This window comes from Crinia signifera, chromosome 3, assembly GCF_055691185.1.
Source record: "Crinia signifera chromosome 3, ASM5569118v1, whole genome shotgun sequence".
NCBI classification, from domain to species: Eukaryota; Metazoa; Chordata; class Amphibia; order Anura; family Myobatrachidae; genus Crinia; species Crinia signifera.
In genome coordinates, this window is record NC_139219.1 from 216,611,319 (window position 1) to 216,628,730 (window position 17,412).

Below are 17,412 nucleotides of genomic sequence, written 5' to 3' on the forward strand. Positions count from 1 at the left end.
ATTTCCAACCTACGGCCGGGTCCTAGGGGTATCTGACATGCTTTAAAAATCTACAGCTAATGGCCCTATCTAGATAACTTACTATACCTGACTTTTCATTAAGGTGACCACAGGGGTGACTACTCCTAGCTATTGTGACTTTCAAAGTGGGCCAAAACAATAATACCACGCTCACGACAAAGGCAGAAAAAGTTTCACTCCCCCTCAGCGGAGGAGATGGACAAATATATTGATAAAAACATGCCTTCCAAGACCCCTGCAGCTCCTAAAGCTGGAAAATCTAATAAATCCTCCCAAAAAACAGCCCCTCCCTCCCCGATACAATCAGATGTAGATATGTCTGATCCTCAACCCAGCACCTCCACCCCACTAACCGCTAAGGAAATCGCAGACTTCATGATGCCACTGTTGGATAAGAGGTTTGAAGACCTCCAAATGCGAATGGAGGCAGGATTGGCAAAGATAGATTCCCATGCCTCGAGGTTGGTGGCCTTGGAGACTAGAGTTAGTGACGCAGAGGATCATATTCATGTCTGTCAAAATGCAGCTGAGTCCCAAGAAACCCTTATCTTGTCCCTACAAGATAAAATAGAAGACCTAGAAAATAGGTCACGTAGAAACAACCTACGCTTTGTGGGAGTTCCTGAGTCTGTTAAAGGGAGGGACTTATCTGACTACATTGTGAATGACGTTCTCGCAGCCTTAAACGTCAAAAATGATATAGAATTACCACACGTGGAACGTGCACATAGAATCGGAGTGGAACAGGAGGGAAATGGGAGGCGCCCACGCCCCGTAATAGCTCGCTTTCTTGATTACAGGGCAAAGGAGAAGGTTCTGTACTCCTACCGTAGAGCCCAGAACTTAGTGGTGGGAGGCCATAAAATCCTAATCTTCCAGGATTTTTCAGTTTCGGTGGCCCAAAAGCGAAAGGAGTTTTCTGAGGTTTGCTCCTTCCTACACAGCCAGAACACCCGCTTTGCCCTCCTATACCCGGCAAAATTGAGAGTTATAGAAAATGGGGCCCCAATTTACTTCACAGATCCCAGGGTGGCAAAAGACCACTTCCTGCCCCCAAGGTCACCTCGACACTCCCCTAATAGATGAAACAACAGATCATAGCAGATCTACATTGGAACACTTGGAGATAAAAGCCCTAGGTAGGGCCCCTAATGGATATAATGTTACCCCAAAGGGACCGGTTCTTGTCCCCTCTGAGTTTAGGTAATAGGTATAGGTCAAGTTAAACTTAGTCTAGTGCACACCACTTATTCAAGATGGTGTCCACTACCTTGTTGGTGTTGAAAAAGTTTGAAAATGTGTATTTGAGGCAATGCAACTGGAGTCCATTTCTTTTTATTGAGACTAAGAATGTTATTTTTCTGTGTGTACATAGCGTCTTGCTTTTATATGTTGTATTGAAACCAAAATGGAGTAGGAATCCGGAGCCTGGGGGTGTAGACTTAGACCCTCCTATACATCTCAAATCCCGACATGTGACTGGTATCAATCATTTATCTCATGCTATACCCTTGACACAATGGTGACTCCCCCTTTACTGAATGAGACTGTAATAACCAGCCCGGCCCAGCCCCTAAAAATACTGTCGTGGAATGTGGGAGGACTGAATAGCCCAGTGAAACGTAAAAAGGTCATAACACACATTAAACGGTTTACTCCAGATATCACATTCCTTCAAGAAACCCATTGGGTTAATAGCGAAAATAATAGTCTAAAGGCAGCGTGGATAGGCACCTGCATATCTGCACCATTTAGGAGAAAAGCTCGAGGAGTGGCCATTCTTTTTAAAAGAGATCTACCAGTCACTATACTATCTCAAGTCCTAGACCCTGAAGGACGATTCATCATCTTGGATATCAACCTACACAATGTCCAGTACACCTTAGTCAATGTGTACGCCCCAAATGTAAACACGCACATCTACATGCAAGATCTAGAACATACCTTACAAAGCAGACAAACATATACTCTAATTGTTGGAGGTGATTTCAATTCAGTGGAGAACCCAGCTTTAGATAGGGCAACAACCTCGGAAAGACCACAGGGTCCTCACGTAAAGGCACTCCAATCACTACGGATGAATCTGGGGCTGGCGGATCCCTGGCGCCTGTTAAATCCTACAGATAGGTCACACACCCACTTGTCTTTAGCACATGGGTCGGTCTCTCGAATTGACAAAATACTGATATCAGACATATTGATGACTAGAATTGCTAGGGTGGACATTCATGATATTCTTATATCAGACCATGCCCCAGTTTCAATGGCTATAACCTACCCAGGCATGCAGGAAATAGACCGCATGTGGAGATTTCCACACTATTTAAAAGACTCAGCCGATTTCAAGTCATATCTTACTCATCACTGGACGAATTATGTTGACGACAATCTTGAATCATGGGACCAACCAGCACTATTCTGGGAAGCCTCTAAGGCTGTAATGAGGGGCCATATCATTAGTTATATCTCTAAGAAGCGAAAAGAAGCTAAACTAGAATATGAGGCCTTGAGGGAGGCAGTAGAGAACTCCTTACAATTATACACCACACACCCAACAGAAGAACTGCTAAATGCCTACAAACTCTCCCGACAGCTACTAGAAAATTACCTTATAACGCAGGCTAAGACATCCATGTCATACACGCAACACAAATATTACAAATGGGGGAATAAAGCAGGCAAGCTGCTGGCCTCACTATCTCGGCCTCATAGATCCAGGCATACAATAACCAGCTTAAAAGACCCCCTAACAGGCTCTATCCTAACCAAAACACAAGACATATTGCATCAATTTCAAAACTATTTTGAGACTCTGTTCAGCCCCGCGCCAGTTGACATAGATAATCAAAACCAATTCTTCAATGATAACACCCTGCCTAAATTAACCCAATCTCAAAGAGAATCCCTAATGGGAGAGATCACTATGGAGGAAGTAAATGAGGCCATCTTGGGTCTTCCATTGGGGAAATCGCCAGGCCCCGATGGTTTTTCTGGGGAATACTATAAATTATTGCAACCCCATTTGGCCCCAACGCTAGTAGAACTCTATCGAGATTTACAACACAACAATAGTCATTTCCCATCATTTAATGAAGCCTACATAATGCTCTTCCCCAAACCTAATAAAGACCCACAATTAATAACTGCTTATAGACCCATTAGTCTTCTCAATGTGGATTATAAATTAATGACAAAAATCTTGGCCACCAGGCTCCAAACCATTCTTCCGTCTCTTTTAACAGACCATCAGGTAGGATTTGTCCGTGGGAGACACGCGGTAAAAGCCATACGTACAGCGATAGCAGCAGTAGTAGCAGCGGGGGGCTTACCTGGCAATAAAAATATGCTACTGAGCCTGGATATTAATAGGGCCTTTGACACGGTCCTGTGGCCTCATTTGTTCTCGGTCATGGAGAATAGAGCATTTGACACCAATTTTATTAACATGGTACGCCTCTTTTATAAAACACCCTCAGCCACCTTGTTGGTGAATGGAAAAGTGGGAACAAAATTTTATTTGGGTAGGGGCACACGCCAGGGGTGCCCGCTATCCCCCCTTTTGTTTAATCTAGCTATTGACCCTCTCCTAAGAAAATTGCAGCACGATCCAATATTTCAGGGCATTAAATGCGGACAGAGAGATATAAAAATTTCAGCTTTCGCAGATGACATCCTCTTGTATATCAGTAACCCTGAGAGGTCCCTCCCGAACCTAATGGAAAATATTGCCCTATTCGGCTCAATCTCAGGGCTGTATATTAACTGGGACAAATCCACCGCTTTGTCTTTGGAACCAGGTAGACACACTCCCAGGTGGGCTGGATCCACCCATATACAATGGGCAAGAGAATGTATCCCATATTTGGGAATCCTGCTACCTCGAAATATTAACAACCTGTATAAACTGAACATTGGAAAGGCAATACACACTTTTAACAACAACGTGAAGTCTTGGGAACGGCTTCCACTCTCTTACCTTGGTAGAGCAAATCTTCTGAAGATGGTGGCAATCCCTAGAATTCTGTATACTATTCAGTCTTTGCCACTTCTCATAACTAAATCAGACCTAGCACTAATTTGCACGGCTATACGTCGGTTTATTTGGAAGGGAGGTAGAGCCAGAATAGCTATGAGGAAGCTACAACAGCCAAAGTTCAATGGGGGAATTAATTTACCCGATATAGCAACATATAATCACGCAGCAATCTTACAACACTTACGTGATTGGCTTCACAAAACTACAACATACACAGATACAAATCTAGAACAGAACTTCCTTGATAATTGTGATTTGGTGTGCTTCCTACATCTTCATGACCAGGAGATTCATGAATCTCTTAAATCAAACCCTTTGCTGTGGACCACGCGAAGATTATGGCACATTCTGCGACACAAAGCGGGTCTTAATCCCTATCATTCGCTACACCTCCCCATAATAAAGAATCCAAACTTTTTGGATGGTATGGCCGCACACCCTTTCACAATGTGGAGGTTGGCAGGAATATCTACATTGCGAAACCTGGTCTCCACTGATAGGAAAGCTCCACTGACATATGCAGAACTATCCAACGACCATGCAATGATAGCCCCCTACCCGCTAGCTTTTCTCCATATGAGATTTTATATCAACCATGTGATTAGTCACTTTTCACCCCTTGATTGGCAAAACACACTTGACACTTTACTAACGTATGTGGTACCCAACAAAAAAGCCATATCAACTCATTACACCTTCTTAAGAACAATAATTGACAATGGGAAAATATCAAGTGGGATGTCTAAGTGGATATCACATTTTCCCCACCTTACAATAGACACTATTGAAAAAGCTTTAGAGTATTCAAGGAAGACATTGCCCGCTACCATGTATACAGAACTCTTCCTAAACACTTTCCATTATACATACCTCTCCCCATTGCGACGTTATCACATGGGTACTAGTGAGAATACTTCATGTCTTCGATGCCACCAGAGTGACGCTGATCTCCTTCATTGCTTATGGTCATGCCCTTTTGTTCAATACTTCTGGCACTTAATCAGACAATTCGCAGAATCCAAACTCATTAACTATGTCCCCTTTACACCAGAGTGGGCAGTGTTGGGAATCCTTAATCCTAACCAACGTATGACATTGAACAGTAAAAAAATACTGCTAGCCCTTAGTGCAGCGGGTCGCAAAACAATACTACAAGGTTGGCTGGACAGTACACCTCCACAAATTCCACTATTCAAACAGAAGTTCAATTTCATCTTTAGGATGGATTGGATGGAGACATTATTAAACAAAGAAAAAAAGAGTAGAAAAATTTATATCCCTATGGGAACCTTACATAGACACCTTGCCACTCTTGGTGAAAAAACAATTGCATGGTAGCCTAAAAAACACAATTTGGTATCTCACCAGATTAGCTGCGAATGATCCCCCAATTAATCTGAGTGACCACTAGATGGTTTTGGGACTGCACCCTCCAGGCTCCAAAATAAATAAATAAATAAATAAGCAAACAAACAAAGGTACATATGCAGTAAGAAAACTCAAACTCCAAAATGATATAAGTCTTAAACCCTGTTTATTGTATATCTTGTCATCACAATTGATTATAAGATGCAAATGAGACTAAATGATAATTAATAAACGGTTCTCATAATCTGTACAGCTACATAAACATTGAATGGATATGCTGATGTATTATGTTTGGTATTACTGTAAAAGCTGTATTTTATTGCCTCAATAAAAATATAATAAAAAAAAAATAAAAAAATTCATTAGAAGCCTTACGGGACAGTGTGTGAAATACCTTCCAACTGTCCTGATTTTCCCAGGCAAGTCCCGCTTTTTGGGGGCTGTCCTGCATCCCACACAGGGCCGGTAGTGTCCAGCAGTGGAGCAACAGTGAATAAACGGTATGCACACAGCGCCTATTCAGAGAGGCTGGGGGCATGGCGGAAAAAATGGGGTACATGGCCTCGCAGGAGTACCACAATTGTAGGTCATGCCCCCTCATTTCGGGCGTGTGCCTGTGGCATGCGCAGATGTCCCTTCTCTTCTGCCTCCAGTGTTGGGAGGTATGTATGTGGTATATTGGACATTGCAGTGTGTGGTATATTGTGTCTGGGGCAATGCGGTGTGTGGCATAATGTATCATTTATCAGGCCTTGATAATAACATTACTTCACAACTTGCCAGCTATTTTTTTTTACTCTACCTTTTTCTTATTCAACATAAATTAATTGTTGTACATCCATAGTTAATGGTATGTTGCAATAACACAACTGCAGTATAATTGACAGTGTTCACCACGATCACACCTGAAGGTTTTCCTTCCAGGCAATAACTGACATTTACATGGAAAGTTCAGCAACAAAAAGAAATGCAGTATATTCTAACTTAATGCTTCAATGCACCCACCTCTGGTTACATGTTATGCTATCTCCTCTAGGGCATGGATAAATCCATCAAGAGTTAGGATGCATTTCAGCACTAAATCCATTTCAATTACTTTCTGTACACCACAGGTGACCGTAAAATTATAAGAACATGTAAAATAAATTTATTCTAAAGAGTAAAGAATTTAGGAACAGAACAGAGGTTCTTGTACTGCCTCATTCAATAAGCCCCCCAGAGAATTGGATTTGGAACTTGGATATTCATGTATTTCTTATTTAGTCCCATGGCAATTTATGTTTATGATTTTAACCCCTTACCGCCGCAGCCTGTTTTTGCCTTCCTGACAGAGCCCTTTTTCAAATCTGACATGTATCACTTTATGTGGGGATAACTTTTTATTGCTTTTACTTATCCCAGTGATTTTGAGATTGTTTTCTCGTGACACATTGTACTTTAAGTTAGTGGTAAATTTTGGTCGATACAGTCTGTGTTTATTTGTGAAAAATACCAAAATGTCGTAAAAAAATTGAAAATTTTGCAATTTGCAAAATGTTAAATTTTCTGCTTGTGAGACAAATAATCATACCACTCAAAATAGTTAATAACTAACAAAGACCATATGTCTACTTTATGTTGCCATCATTATTTCAACCTCCTTTTAATTTTTTTGGACACTAGGGGGCAGCAGAGACAAAATTATACACAGAACACAGAAAACGCTGCAATTGGCTGTTCACATTTGAACAGCCAATCGCAGCGATCGCCGATGGGGGGGGGGCATCGCTGCCCCCCCTGGGCCACGAGGGAAGATGTCTGCTGTCAGGGACAGCAGCCATCGTCCCTCTGTCACCGCGTCTATAGACGCGGTGACACTTTAAATGCATGACGTACATTTATGCCATGCGTCGGGAAGTACATCCCGACCATGACGTAAATGTATGTCAAATGTCGGGAAGGGGTTAAACATTTGCTTGACTGATTGAAAAAAATATAGGGCAATAATTATAGTAATTCTGTACACTGAAAACAATTCCAAAGGCAGACACAATCCATATAGATTTTTATTTATTCCCTGAAATAAATATTTCCACTCAAACACAAACGTTTCTCCATCTGGTAAGGTTCGGCACTGGGGCAGGTGGGTCACGTAGCCAGATCTTGGCAGATTACAGCGGATCCTTGGTCACAGAAGAAAAGATTTAATATAATATTTTATAGAAAGTCGTTTTAAAATAAGCAGTACCCAGAGCATCAGTACACACAAAGTACAATACTTTATGTATAAGCAAATAGATTTCCCTTGAAGGCAACGTAACGATCACACCAAGTGGTATGATAAGCAGTTTCCTAAACTGATACACTTAGTTCGTTCAGAAAGGGCAGGCTCAAAATATTCCTTGGTTAGTAGACTATGTATTTGCATGTTGTGCCATTCAGGCCCTGACCTGAATGTTAATGGAGCCGTTCTCTGAATGTCAGCTTCTGCATGCTGGTGTAGGAATCGGAACAGTGAGTGGTTCCATATACTGTATACCAGCCAGCCACAACGTGTGGACAGAAGGAAGCTAGGTAAACTTCCCTTTTCATCACTCATCATCTGAAGATTCCTCCTCCGCTTCTTCCAACCACTGTATAAATTTCTGAAGCTATGTTGGGGGGAAAAAAAAGTGTAGTGTGAATCAAGACATTCAAAGGGTGAAATTTAATAGGATGAGAGATTCAGAAAGTGAGAGATTTGGTAAGAAATCTCCAGTTTTTTTAAAGCGGCAATTATTTACACTGCAAAACCAGTTTGATTTTGCAGTGTAAATGATTGCCGCTTTTTAGAAAAAACTGGAGATTTCTTACCAAATCTCTCACTTTCTGAATCTCTCATCCTATTAAATTTCACCCAAAGCCATCAAAACAGTACATTCAGTAATGCATTTTAAGAATGTGATAACTACACTCACCACTTGTTTTTTACGCAACTGCCTGCCTTGGTCTGTTATTTCTGTTTGTGAAAACCAGCGAAGAATCATCTCTTCTGCTAGCACATCATGCTGGTAGAATCCCATCAGGACCTGTGGTGAAGAGTGGATACAAATCAGTAATGCCTTACAATATCATAATGCAGTATCATTTTTCCAGGCTCTAGGTATATAGCAATGAACCTAGTGCTGACCTCTCCTTCAGCAGGTTTAGGCCAGTTAACGGAACCCATCCTCTGTATCAGGATGCCAGGGTCAGTCTTTTGACTGCTGGAATTTTGTGTGTATCCCATCTATATTTCTATAGTCTGTAATCACATAAAATAAAGTTGGGATCTCATAATACTTGTTGGCTCGGAAGGTTTTTACACCCATCTTCATTAATGTCATGACTGCTTGGTTTCTTGATAGTTATAGGTTTCCCTTATATTATTTTATCCCATATTGCAGTGGTTCCCTGGGGTGCCTTGGAGGACTAGCAGGGGTGCCCTGGATAGGTGGTCCATGACTCATTAAAATTATTTTATGACCAATGTAATAGGCAAAATGGACAAACAGAAGTGAATCCTGTCCCCATCACATAACGGACACTTAATGTGCCCATACACAGTACAATATTCCCCGTATGTTTTGAACTCGATCGCATGAGATCGGGACCTACAGATGAAGCTGGCTCCATCTTTGGCCAGCGCTCGCCAGATGCCTTTCACTGGCGAGCGCCGGCGATAGAGACTGGGGCGCGCGAGCGTCACGCGCGTCCCAGTATCACGGCGGCTGTGCAGTGTCTCCCTGCCCATCCCCGCTTCAGGGAGACACTGCCCAGTTCGGGGGGGGGGGGGGAAGGGGAGCAGCGGGGGACCTCCGCCAAGCTCCGTCGCCATGGGGCGCGCAGGTGTCTCATGCACACTATCTTGGCGGTAGCCGGCCGCTGGCGGTAGAATCGCCATCCACTGCAAAGATGGAGCCGGCTCCATCTGTAGTTAAAAAAGCACGGGCTGCACAGACTTTATGTGTTGTGCGATGGGATGCCGCATCGCACATCACCATTGTACCGTGTATGGGCACCTTAATGAATAGGTATAAACACAATTTACTTACGTTAATATTTATTTCTTATTTTCTCAATTCGAAATATTTGGGCTAGGGGTGCCGTGATTGAAAAAAGTTTGGGAACTACTGCCATAGTGTACTGAGATACTATTTTACTGGTTAAGAGGAATCATGGTCAGCTTCTGCTGTAGGAAATATTGTTACAATGTAATTAGTTACATCTCCAAATCACCAATTTACACTGTATCTATGAGTGAATTGTCACTCTTATCTAGGATTCACAGTATGGTTTACTAAGGTTTGTAAGGTTTTTTTTAATAACAGTATCAATGTATCCTAGCTGCTTGGGAAAAAAAATTCTAGGAGACATAGTATGCCTGAGCAAGGCAATGTCGCTTGTGTAAGAATATATTTGTTTTTCTTTTATATCCATACAAAGACATGTTGCATATATTAGACCTTCAAGAAACAAGCAATATAAGAAGCTTTAGGCAATTTGGGTAAGGATATATTTCTATTGGTGCACGCTGTCACACTCTTCTATCTCTCAGTATCAAATGCTGCCTATAATAATGTGGCTTCTATGTGCCGATATCATTTATAACTATTATTTAATGTCTGAGACCTACACTGCTAGTGCTGTCATTAACTAGTAAATTGCATGTAATATGCTGTATTATTTTGTATGGTATCTATCTCCCCGCAGTTCATCAGCCGCGGGACCGCTGGTTTGTGGCTGTGCGTAAGTTAATGCATATCAGATGCTAGTAGTCTACGTTTCGACCCGCTTGAGGTCTTTGTCAATACATAAGTAGATGACCAAAGGTACAGCAGGCAGGCACCTCTACTGCTTTGGGATGTGAGTGCGGATCCTCCCTGCTATCTATCTATATATACACATACACTACTGTATGTACTATATAGGCCTTCCCTAGCATACTATATAAAAGCATATCAGTTGCTTTTTCCTTTGGTCACTAAGTTACCTTTGCAATTGCTGCCCAAAGAGGCTCATGTTCCAAGAAGAAATCTTCCATTGCTCTAAGGCAGCATAAATGGTCTGTAGCACGCTTAATGTAGTTCTTGAGAAGTGGGGTCCATATTTTCAGGAGCTGTACAAAGAACAAACAAAAGAGGTTATACAGATCTGATCGCTGTGGCATGATTAAACAGCAGCCTGCAAACACCCTGTGATCAGATAACTGTTGCCCAGTTCAAGTGAAATCCCGCCCCATGCAAGCGTCATGCTGCTTGTGCTGGATCAGCGATTAGCTGCAAATCCATACGCAAGCAGCTGTCTGTAGCCCATGACTTATTTGGCAGCTGCAATAGAAGCTGTCGGTTCGGGGCCGGAGTGGACGTCACACAACTTCCCAAATGCCTTGGTTTTCCCCTGACACTCCCAGAAAACAGCCAGTTAGCACCCATAAATACCGACTTTGGTAAGACCAGCGATAAAAAAAATAAAAAAATAGCAGGACATAATCGCAGGGTGGTCACGCACATACGCACTATGATCCGTACACATGCCCATTCATTGGATAATCGCTCATGTTGTGAATTCGCAGCCGTGGGATCATGTCTGAATAACCCCCAAAGTCATCTACACTTTTAATGATCAATTGTTACACTGATATTTTTATTTTAAGCTTAGTTTTTCCGGCACTTAAACATTACTGCCTCTGCCACAGCGGTTTTCTTTATCAGATTTTTTACACTTCATAAAAAGGGGTGTGGGTTGTTAGGTCTACACCAACTAGGTCGACAAGCATTGGGTCGACACCACTAGGTCAACAGGCAGCAAGGTCGACAGGACATTAGGTTGACATGGGCAAGGTCGACAGTCAAAAGGTCAACATGGGGTTTTTCACAGGTTTTTTTACCCCATCTGTCGACACAGTCGACATGGACACCGCTTTGCTCGGCACACTATTTTATCCTCCCACCACACCCTAGTGGATGGTAGGACATGAAATACCGCTTGTCGGCACATGTCGGCTTAAAAAACAGTGAAAAACCCCATGTTGACCTAGCCCATATCGACATAATGCTTGTGTTGACCCACAGATTGAGCCGGGCTCCCTCTTGCTGGCAAATCGCCAGACTGTCTCTGCTGGCGATCCGCCAGCAGCCCGGCGCTCCATCTGACTGAGACGTGCATGCGCGTCTCAGTTTCTGGGCGGCGGGGCGACGGGAATCCTGTCCGTCTCCACGTCAGGGGAGGCGGTGGGGACCCCGGGTGACCACGACAAGCCGGCGGGGACCCGGGGGAAGCGCCGTCGGAAGGGGACGCGGGCGCATCTCGTGTGCGCGCGTCCCCTTTCGCAGATACAGATGGTGGCTGGCTATTCTGCCGCCATCCCCTGCAAAGACAAGCCCGGCTCCATCTGTAGTTGGTGTAGACCTAATGACCGTATCCCATTAAAAAGACACTAAAGTGCCAATTCCAATAGTGCTTTTTGTTTTTTTTTTTGCTATTTTTTTGGTTAACAGAGTTAATATAAACAAGTTTTTAGAAAGCACAAAACAGGCCAGATCCAGCTATTAGCAAATCTCATACAAGAATATGTGATACACTGAAAGAATGGGTGGAATTTGCATACAATTAAATACATTTTTTCCAGGCCAGGTAGATAATATAATCAGTGTTATGTTTTCCACCTGAGATATAAAGGGCTGTTCAAATGAAAGTATCCCTATTTAAAGCATTCTGGAGCAAGTTTTAATAATCGTCGTATTAAAAAAGAAAATTCAGGCAACTGCTATTTCAGAGAATGCGCTGGGTATTTATTGGAAAAATAAGTACTTTTAGATTTGGTCACCAGGTGGCGATGGTATAATACAAACCATTTGAATAACATTACAATTTTTCAAGATGTCCTCTCCATAGTGGTCAACAACAGTTACCATTCAAAATGCAGTATTCTCTATAGCAAGAGCGTAATGTGTTAAATGGAATAGCCAGCATGACATCTAATGAGGTCATTCAAATTTGACACCTGGTTAGTCAAAAAAAAACCCCCACATCATTGCCAATTAAAACATGATTAGGATAGGCATATGAATATTCTTGTAAAAAACTAAGGATCAAAAAAAGGGTACAGTCTAGATAGGCCAAGTGGTTCTTAGCTGGCAAATTCTAAGTTTCGATGTTAATCTGTTTTCAATAAATGCTTGGCCCATCCTCTGAAGGCTCACAATGAAGAGAAATTTGGACAGCCGGAACTTCAAAGTATATTTATGTTCAATGGTGTTTAAAAACACAAAACAAAAAATACTAGTGCAAATAAAAGCAGGCAAGACTCACTGGCAACAACACATTGCAATAAGGATTGACATCATGCGGTCCATTCAACTGCTGCAATGGGAACTCCAGGACCACCTTGCACAGAACTTGCATCACTTCCACAAGGGAGATATTATAGGCATATCTGTTGGGAAACAGAACAATGACAAACTGACCACCAAACCCTCTCCACATCTGAGGAAGCCGCCGACACACCAGAGGCGGAGAAACGCGTATGTGAGCCTCTAATCTATTACCAAGAACCGCTGATAACTACAAACCCATTGCTATTGGGCTGACAGAGACTGTGACTGTCATATGGATCTGAGCAACATCTGAGCCTGGGAGTGTGGAGGTCCAGTTGGATACAAATAAAGGGGGCACTTATACCCCACAAAGAGAAGACTGCCAAAAGCACACCAGGGAAGAATATTTTCAAAAATCACAATATATGGTCACAGATGAGATTGACTCTCTGAAATGCGGGACTGGTAACTATATCCATTGCCTCATATATATTTGAAAAGCCTAAATTACCAAAGCCTCATTAGAAATAAATACAGCCTCATAATGATTCTAGTTATATGTTATATGTAGTTTGTCCTGTTTGTCTATTATATCAAGAAGTGCACTTCGAATAATTGTATTTTTTATGCTATATGGAAAATAAATTTATATTTTGATTATATATTAATTGTGTTTATTGCTCTGGGTATAGCTGCGCCTCCTATAAACAGAAGTTGCTATTTACCAATCTTCTACCCCCAAAAACCTCTCCATATAACCATGTGAGATCATCTATATGCAATATTTTTCATCAAATAAAAGAAGGATGTTTATGTCAAAGACTCTGTTAATGAAGAAATTATTTTTCAACTTACTTCAGCGAATTGATTTCTAGCACGAGATTATCACAGGAGATGTTCTCCTCTACTCCCCTCTGCAAAGTTCCCAAAACTTCGTTGTGAAAAACTTCAGAGTGGGAAAAACAGTATTAGAGGAAAATGGATATAGCAGCAAGTTCTACAGTATAATGGTAAGCCTTTAGGAATATGGCAGTAAGTCCTACAGTATAATGGTTAGCCTTTAGGAATATGGCAGTAAGTTCTACAGTATAATGGTAAGCCTTTAGGAATAGGGCAGTAAGTTCTACAGTATAATGGTAAGCCTTTAGGAATATGGCAGCAAGTTCTACAGTATAATGGTAAACCTTTAGGAATATGGCAGTAAGTCCTACAGTATAATGGTTAGCCTTTAGGAATATGGCAGTAAATCCTACAGTATAATGGTAAGCCTTTAGGAATAGGGCAGTAAGTTCTACAGTATAATGGTAAGCCTTTAGGAATATGGCAGTAAGTCCTACAGTATAATGGTAAGCCTTTAGGAATATGGCAGTAAGTTCTACAGTATAATGGTAAGCCTTTAGGAATATGGCAGTAAGTCCTACAGTATAATGGTAAGCCTTTAGGAATATGGCAGTAAGTTCTACAGCAGGGGTTCCCAATCTTTTTAGAATCACGGCACCCTAGAGTACCACAATTTTTCCACGGCACCCCTAGGCCAAAAAAAAAATATATAAAATGAAGTATATTGTGTTTATATGTGCTTCTAAGGTTCAGTTATGTGGTAAAGGGCAGGATTTGCTTCTGATTGTACACATATTTATGATTGGCAGCCACCAGCACTGGTTTTGTCCATAAATAATTGATCATAAATAATTTGAATGGTCCTGGATGACCAACCCGAGGCACCCCTGCAAGCGTCCCGAGGCACCCCAGGGAGCCGCGGCACACAGTTTGGGAACCACTGTTCTACAGTATAATGGTAAACCTTTAGGAATATGGCAGTAAGTCCTACAGTATAATAATAAGCCTTTAGGAATATGGCAGTAAGTCCTACAGTATAATGGTAAGCCTTTAGGAATATGGCAGTAAGTCCTACAGTATAATGGTAAGCCTTTAGGAATATGTAGTGTTCCCGCTAGGCTTATTTTACAGGGCGCTGCGCCCTGCCCCTTTAAAAGCCGCCGATTTCCGCCCTGCCCGTTTTTGCCCGCCCTGCGCCCTGTACAAGTTAATAACTGCTGCCGCGCTAGAAGTCTCCTCCCGCTGACAGCTTCTAGCGCGGCAGCGTGTGAAGTGGTCACTCCCCTCTCAGCCTGACATGCCGCTCACCTCCTATGGTGAGCGGCTGTCAGCTATTCCATCAAGTATCCCTCCTCCCCCCTGCCACGCCGCTCACCTCCTCTTATGTGAGCGGCTGTCAGCTATTCCAAGGAGCATCTCTCCTCCCAGCGCACCGTCCGCTACAACCCCCCCCCCCAACCTCACCTGATCTGCCCCGCATACCTCCGTCCTCAAAGTTTAGTGCACTCGCAGCTTCCCCCGCCCGCATAGCTGAGCGCTGTGGGTGTCAGCGCAGGAGCTGGTGTCAGTAACAGTCACTGCTCCTGCGCTGTTAAAAAAATAAAAAAACACAGCGAAGCAGCAGTGACTGTTACTGACACCAGCTCCTGCGCTGACAGTTGGGGGGACGACACACTTTGTGCGCACCACCAGAACCCGCTATCGTAGCCCTGCGGGTGCACCATGCATGGAAAAAAAATAAGACATCATCTTTGCCTGTGCCGAATCAAGCCCCGCCCACCGGGCCCGGGAGGAAGGCACAGCAGGGACACCAACACCATCTTCCCCCCATCAAGCAGCAAGAAGGGAGAGCAGCGGCACCAGCATGTTTGCCATGGACAGGGACTCTGCACGCACAGCCGGCCACCCCTTACAACTGGTAAGTGCAATCCCATCTGCACTTTATGCCTTGTGGGGTCTTGTAGAGAAGGCAGTCACCGGGCTAAGGAGCAGCCATGCACATTCTGACAACAGGGGGGCCTTATAATAGGTCAGGGGTGGGGGGGCAGCAAAAAATGTAGTGCCTATGGGCGGTCAGGCACTTAAATCCGGCCCTGGTTTGGGGGGGGGGGGTTGTCGCGGACGGTGCGCTGGGAGGAGAGAGGAGAGCCCTACAACTTAGCACACCGCCACCGCGATGACAGGCGCTGCCCTATTTGCTGCTGCTCTTTCCCATCCCTGTCTTCCCACCGGCGGGTAGGCAGTAGCAGCCGGAATATAGTCACATGCGCGGCGCTTGCTCCTCCCACCTGCAAAGAAGGGACAGGAGCGCAGTGTCACATGAAAAGCACATGACTTCACTTCATCACCTCACCCTCCTCTCTCCTTCCATCACCTTACCCCCTGATATGTGATATAGGTGATGGAGGAATAGGCAGGTATTCAATGCCACTGCGAGCGGCCGACGAGGGGGTTAAACAACGAGGATCGCAGAAAACCAGCGATCCTGTTTAACCGATGCGCCGGCCGGTTGCACTATTCAACGTTATGGGGAAATCCTTGCCATCACAGGATGGCGAGGATTCCCCTAAACAGCGAGACCTGCAGCTAATGCAGCAAACTCACTGTAATTAGCCGCAAGTCTCACAGCTTCTACAGCCACATACGCCGATTCCCCCTCACTCAAAAAACGGAGCGAGGGGGAATTGGCGTATGAGGGGGGTTAGTTGAATACTGACAGGGTGAGCGGTGACAGCGAGCAGAAAGCCCTGCTCGCTGTCACCGCTCCCCCACGACATTGAATACAACCCAATATGTGTGATGTAGGGGCTGGAGGCATTATGTGTGATGTAGGGGCTGGAGGCATAATGTGTGATGTAGGCATAAGGTGTAATTTAGGTGACCTAGGCATGATGTGTGATGTAGGGGCTGGAGGCATAAGGTGTGATGTAGGGGATGGAGGCATAAGGTGTGATGTAGGGGATGTGGGATAAATATGCTGATGGTGTGACGCTCAGGTGTCACAAGATGGTTATATAGCATAAATGTGCTGATGGTGTGACGCTCAGGTGTCACAAGGTGGTTATATAGCATAAATGTGCTGATGGTGTGACGCTCAGGTGTCACAGGATGGATTATATAGCATAAATGTGCTGATGGTGTGACGCTCAGGTGCCACAAGATGGTTATATAGCATAAATGTGCTGATGGTGTGACGCTCCGGTGTCACAAGATGGATTATATAGCATAAATGTGCTGATGGTGTGACGCTCAGGTGCCACAAGATGGTTATATAGCATAAATGTGCTGATGGTGTGACGCTCTCAGTTGTCACAAGATGGTTATATAGCATAAATGTGCTGATGGTGTGACGCTCTCAGGTGTCACAAGATGGTTATATAGCATAAATGTGCTGATGGTGTGACGCTCCGGTGTCACAAGATGGATTATATAGCATAAATGTGCTGATGGTGTGACGCTCAGGTGTCACAGGATGGATTATATAGCATAAATGTGCTGATGGTGTGACGCTCAGGTGCCACAAGATGGTTATATAGCATAAATGTGCTGATGGTGTGACGCTCTCAGTTGTCACAAGATGGTTATATAGCATAAATGTGCTGATGGTGTGACGCTCTCAGGTGTCACAAGATGGTTATATAGCATAAATGTGCTGATGGTGTGACGCTCTCAGGTGTCACAAGATGGTTATATAGCATAAATGTGCCGATGGTGTGACGCTCTCAGGTGTCACAAGATGGTTATATATCATAAATGTGCCGATGGTGTGACACTCTCAGGTGTCACAAGATGGTTATATAGCATAAATGTGCTGATGGTGTGACGCTCAGG

At 43.6% G+C, this 17,412-nt stretch overlaps 1 protein-coding gene across 1 annotated transcript in view; it reads right to left on the bottom strand.

Moving 5' to 3' along the window:
* Positions 1-7,452: 7,452 nt before the first annotated feature.
* EIF2B5 (eukaryotic translation initiation factor 2B subunit epsilon) overlaps positions 7,453-17,412 on the bottom strand; it is a 38,471-nt gene continuing 28,511 nt past the window's right edge. The window contains exons 12-16 of the mRNA XM_083177426.1: positions 13,597-13,687; positions 12,737-12,860; positions 10,416-10,541; positions 8,362-8,472; positions 7,453-8,055 (exon numbers count right to left, since the gene is read on the bottom strand). Of these exons, the coding sequence (XP_083033552.1) occupies positions 7,996-8,055; positions 8,362-8,472; positions 10,416-10,541; positions 12,737-12,860; positions 13,597-13,687 (512 nt within the window). The 3' untranslated portion in view covers positions 7,453-7,995. The remainder of the gene's footprint in view (positions 8,056-8,361; positions 8,473-10,415; positions 10,542-12,736; positions 12,861-13,596; positions 13,688-17,412) is intronic.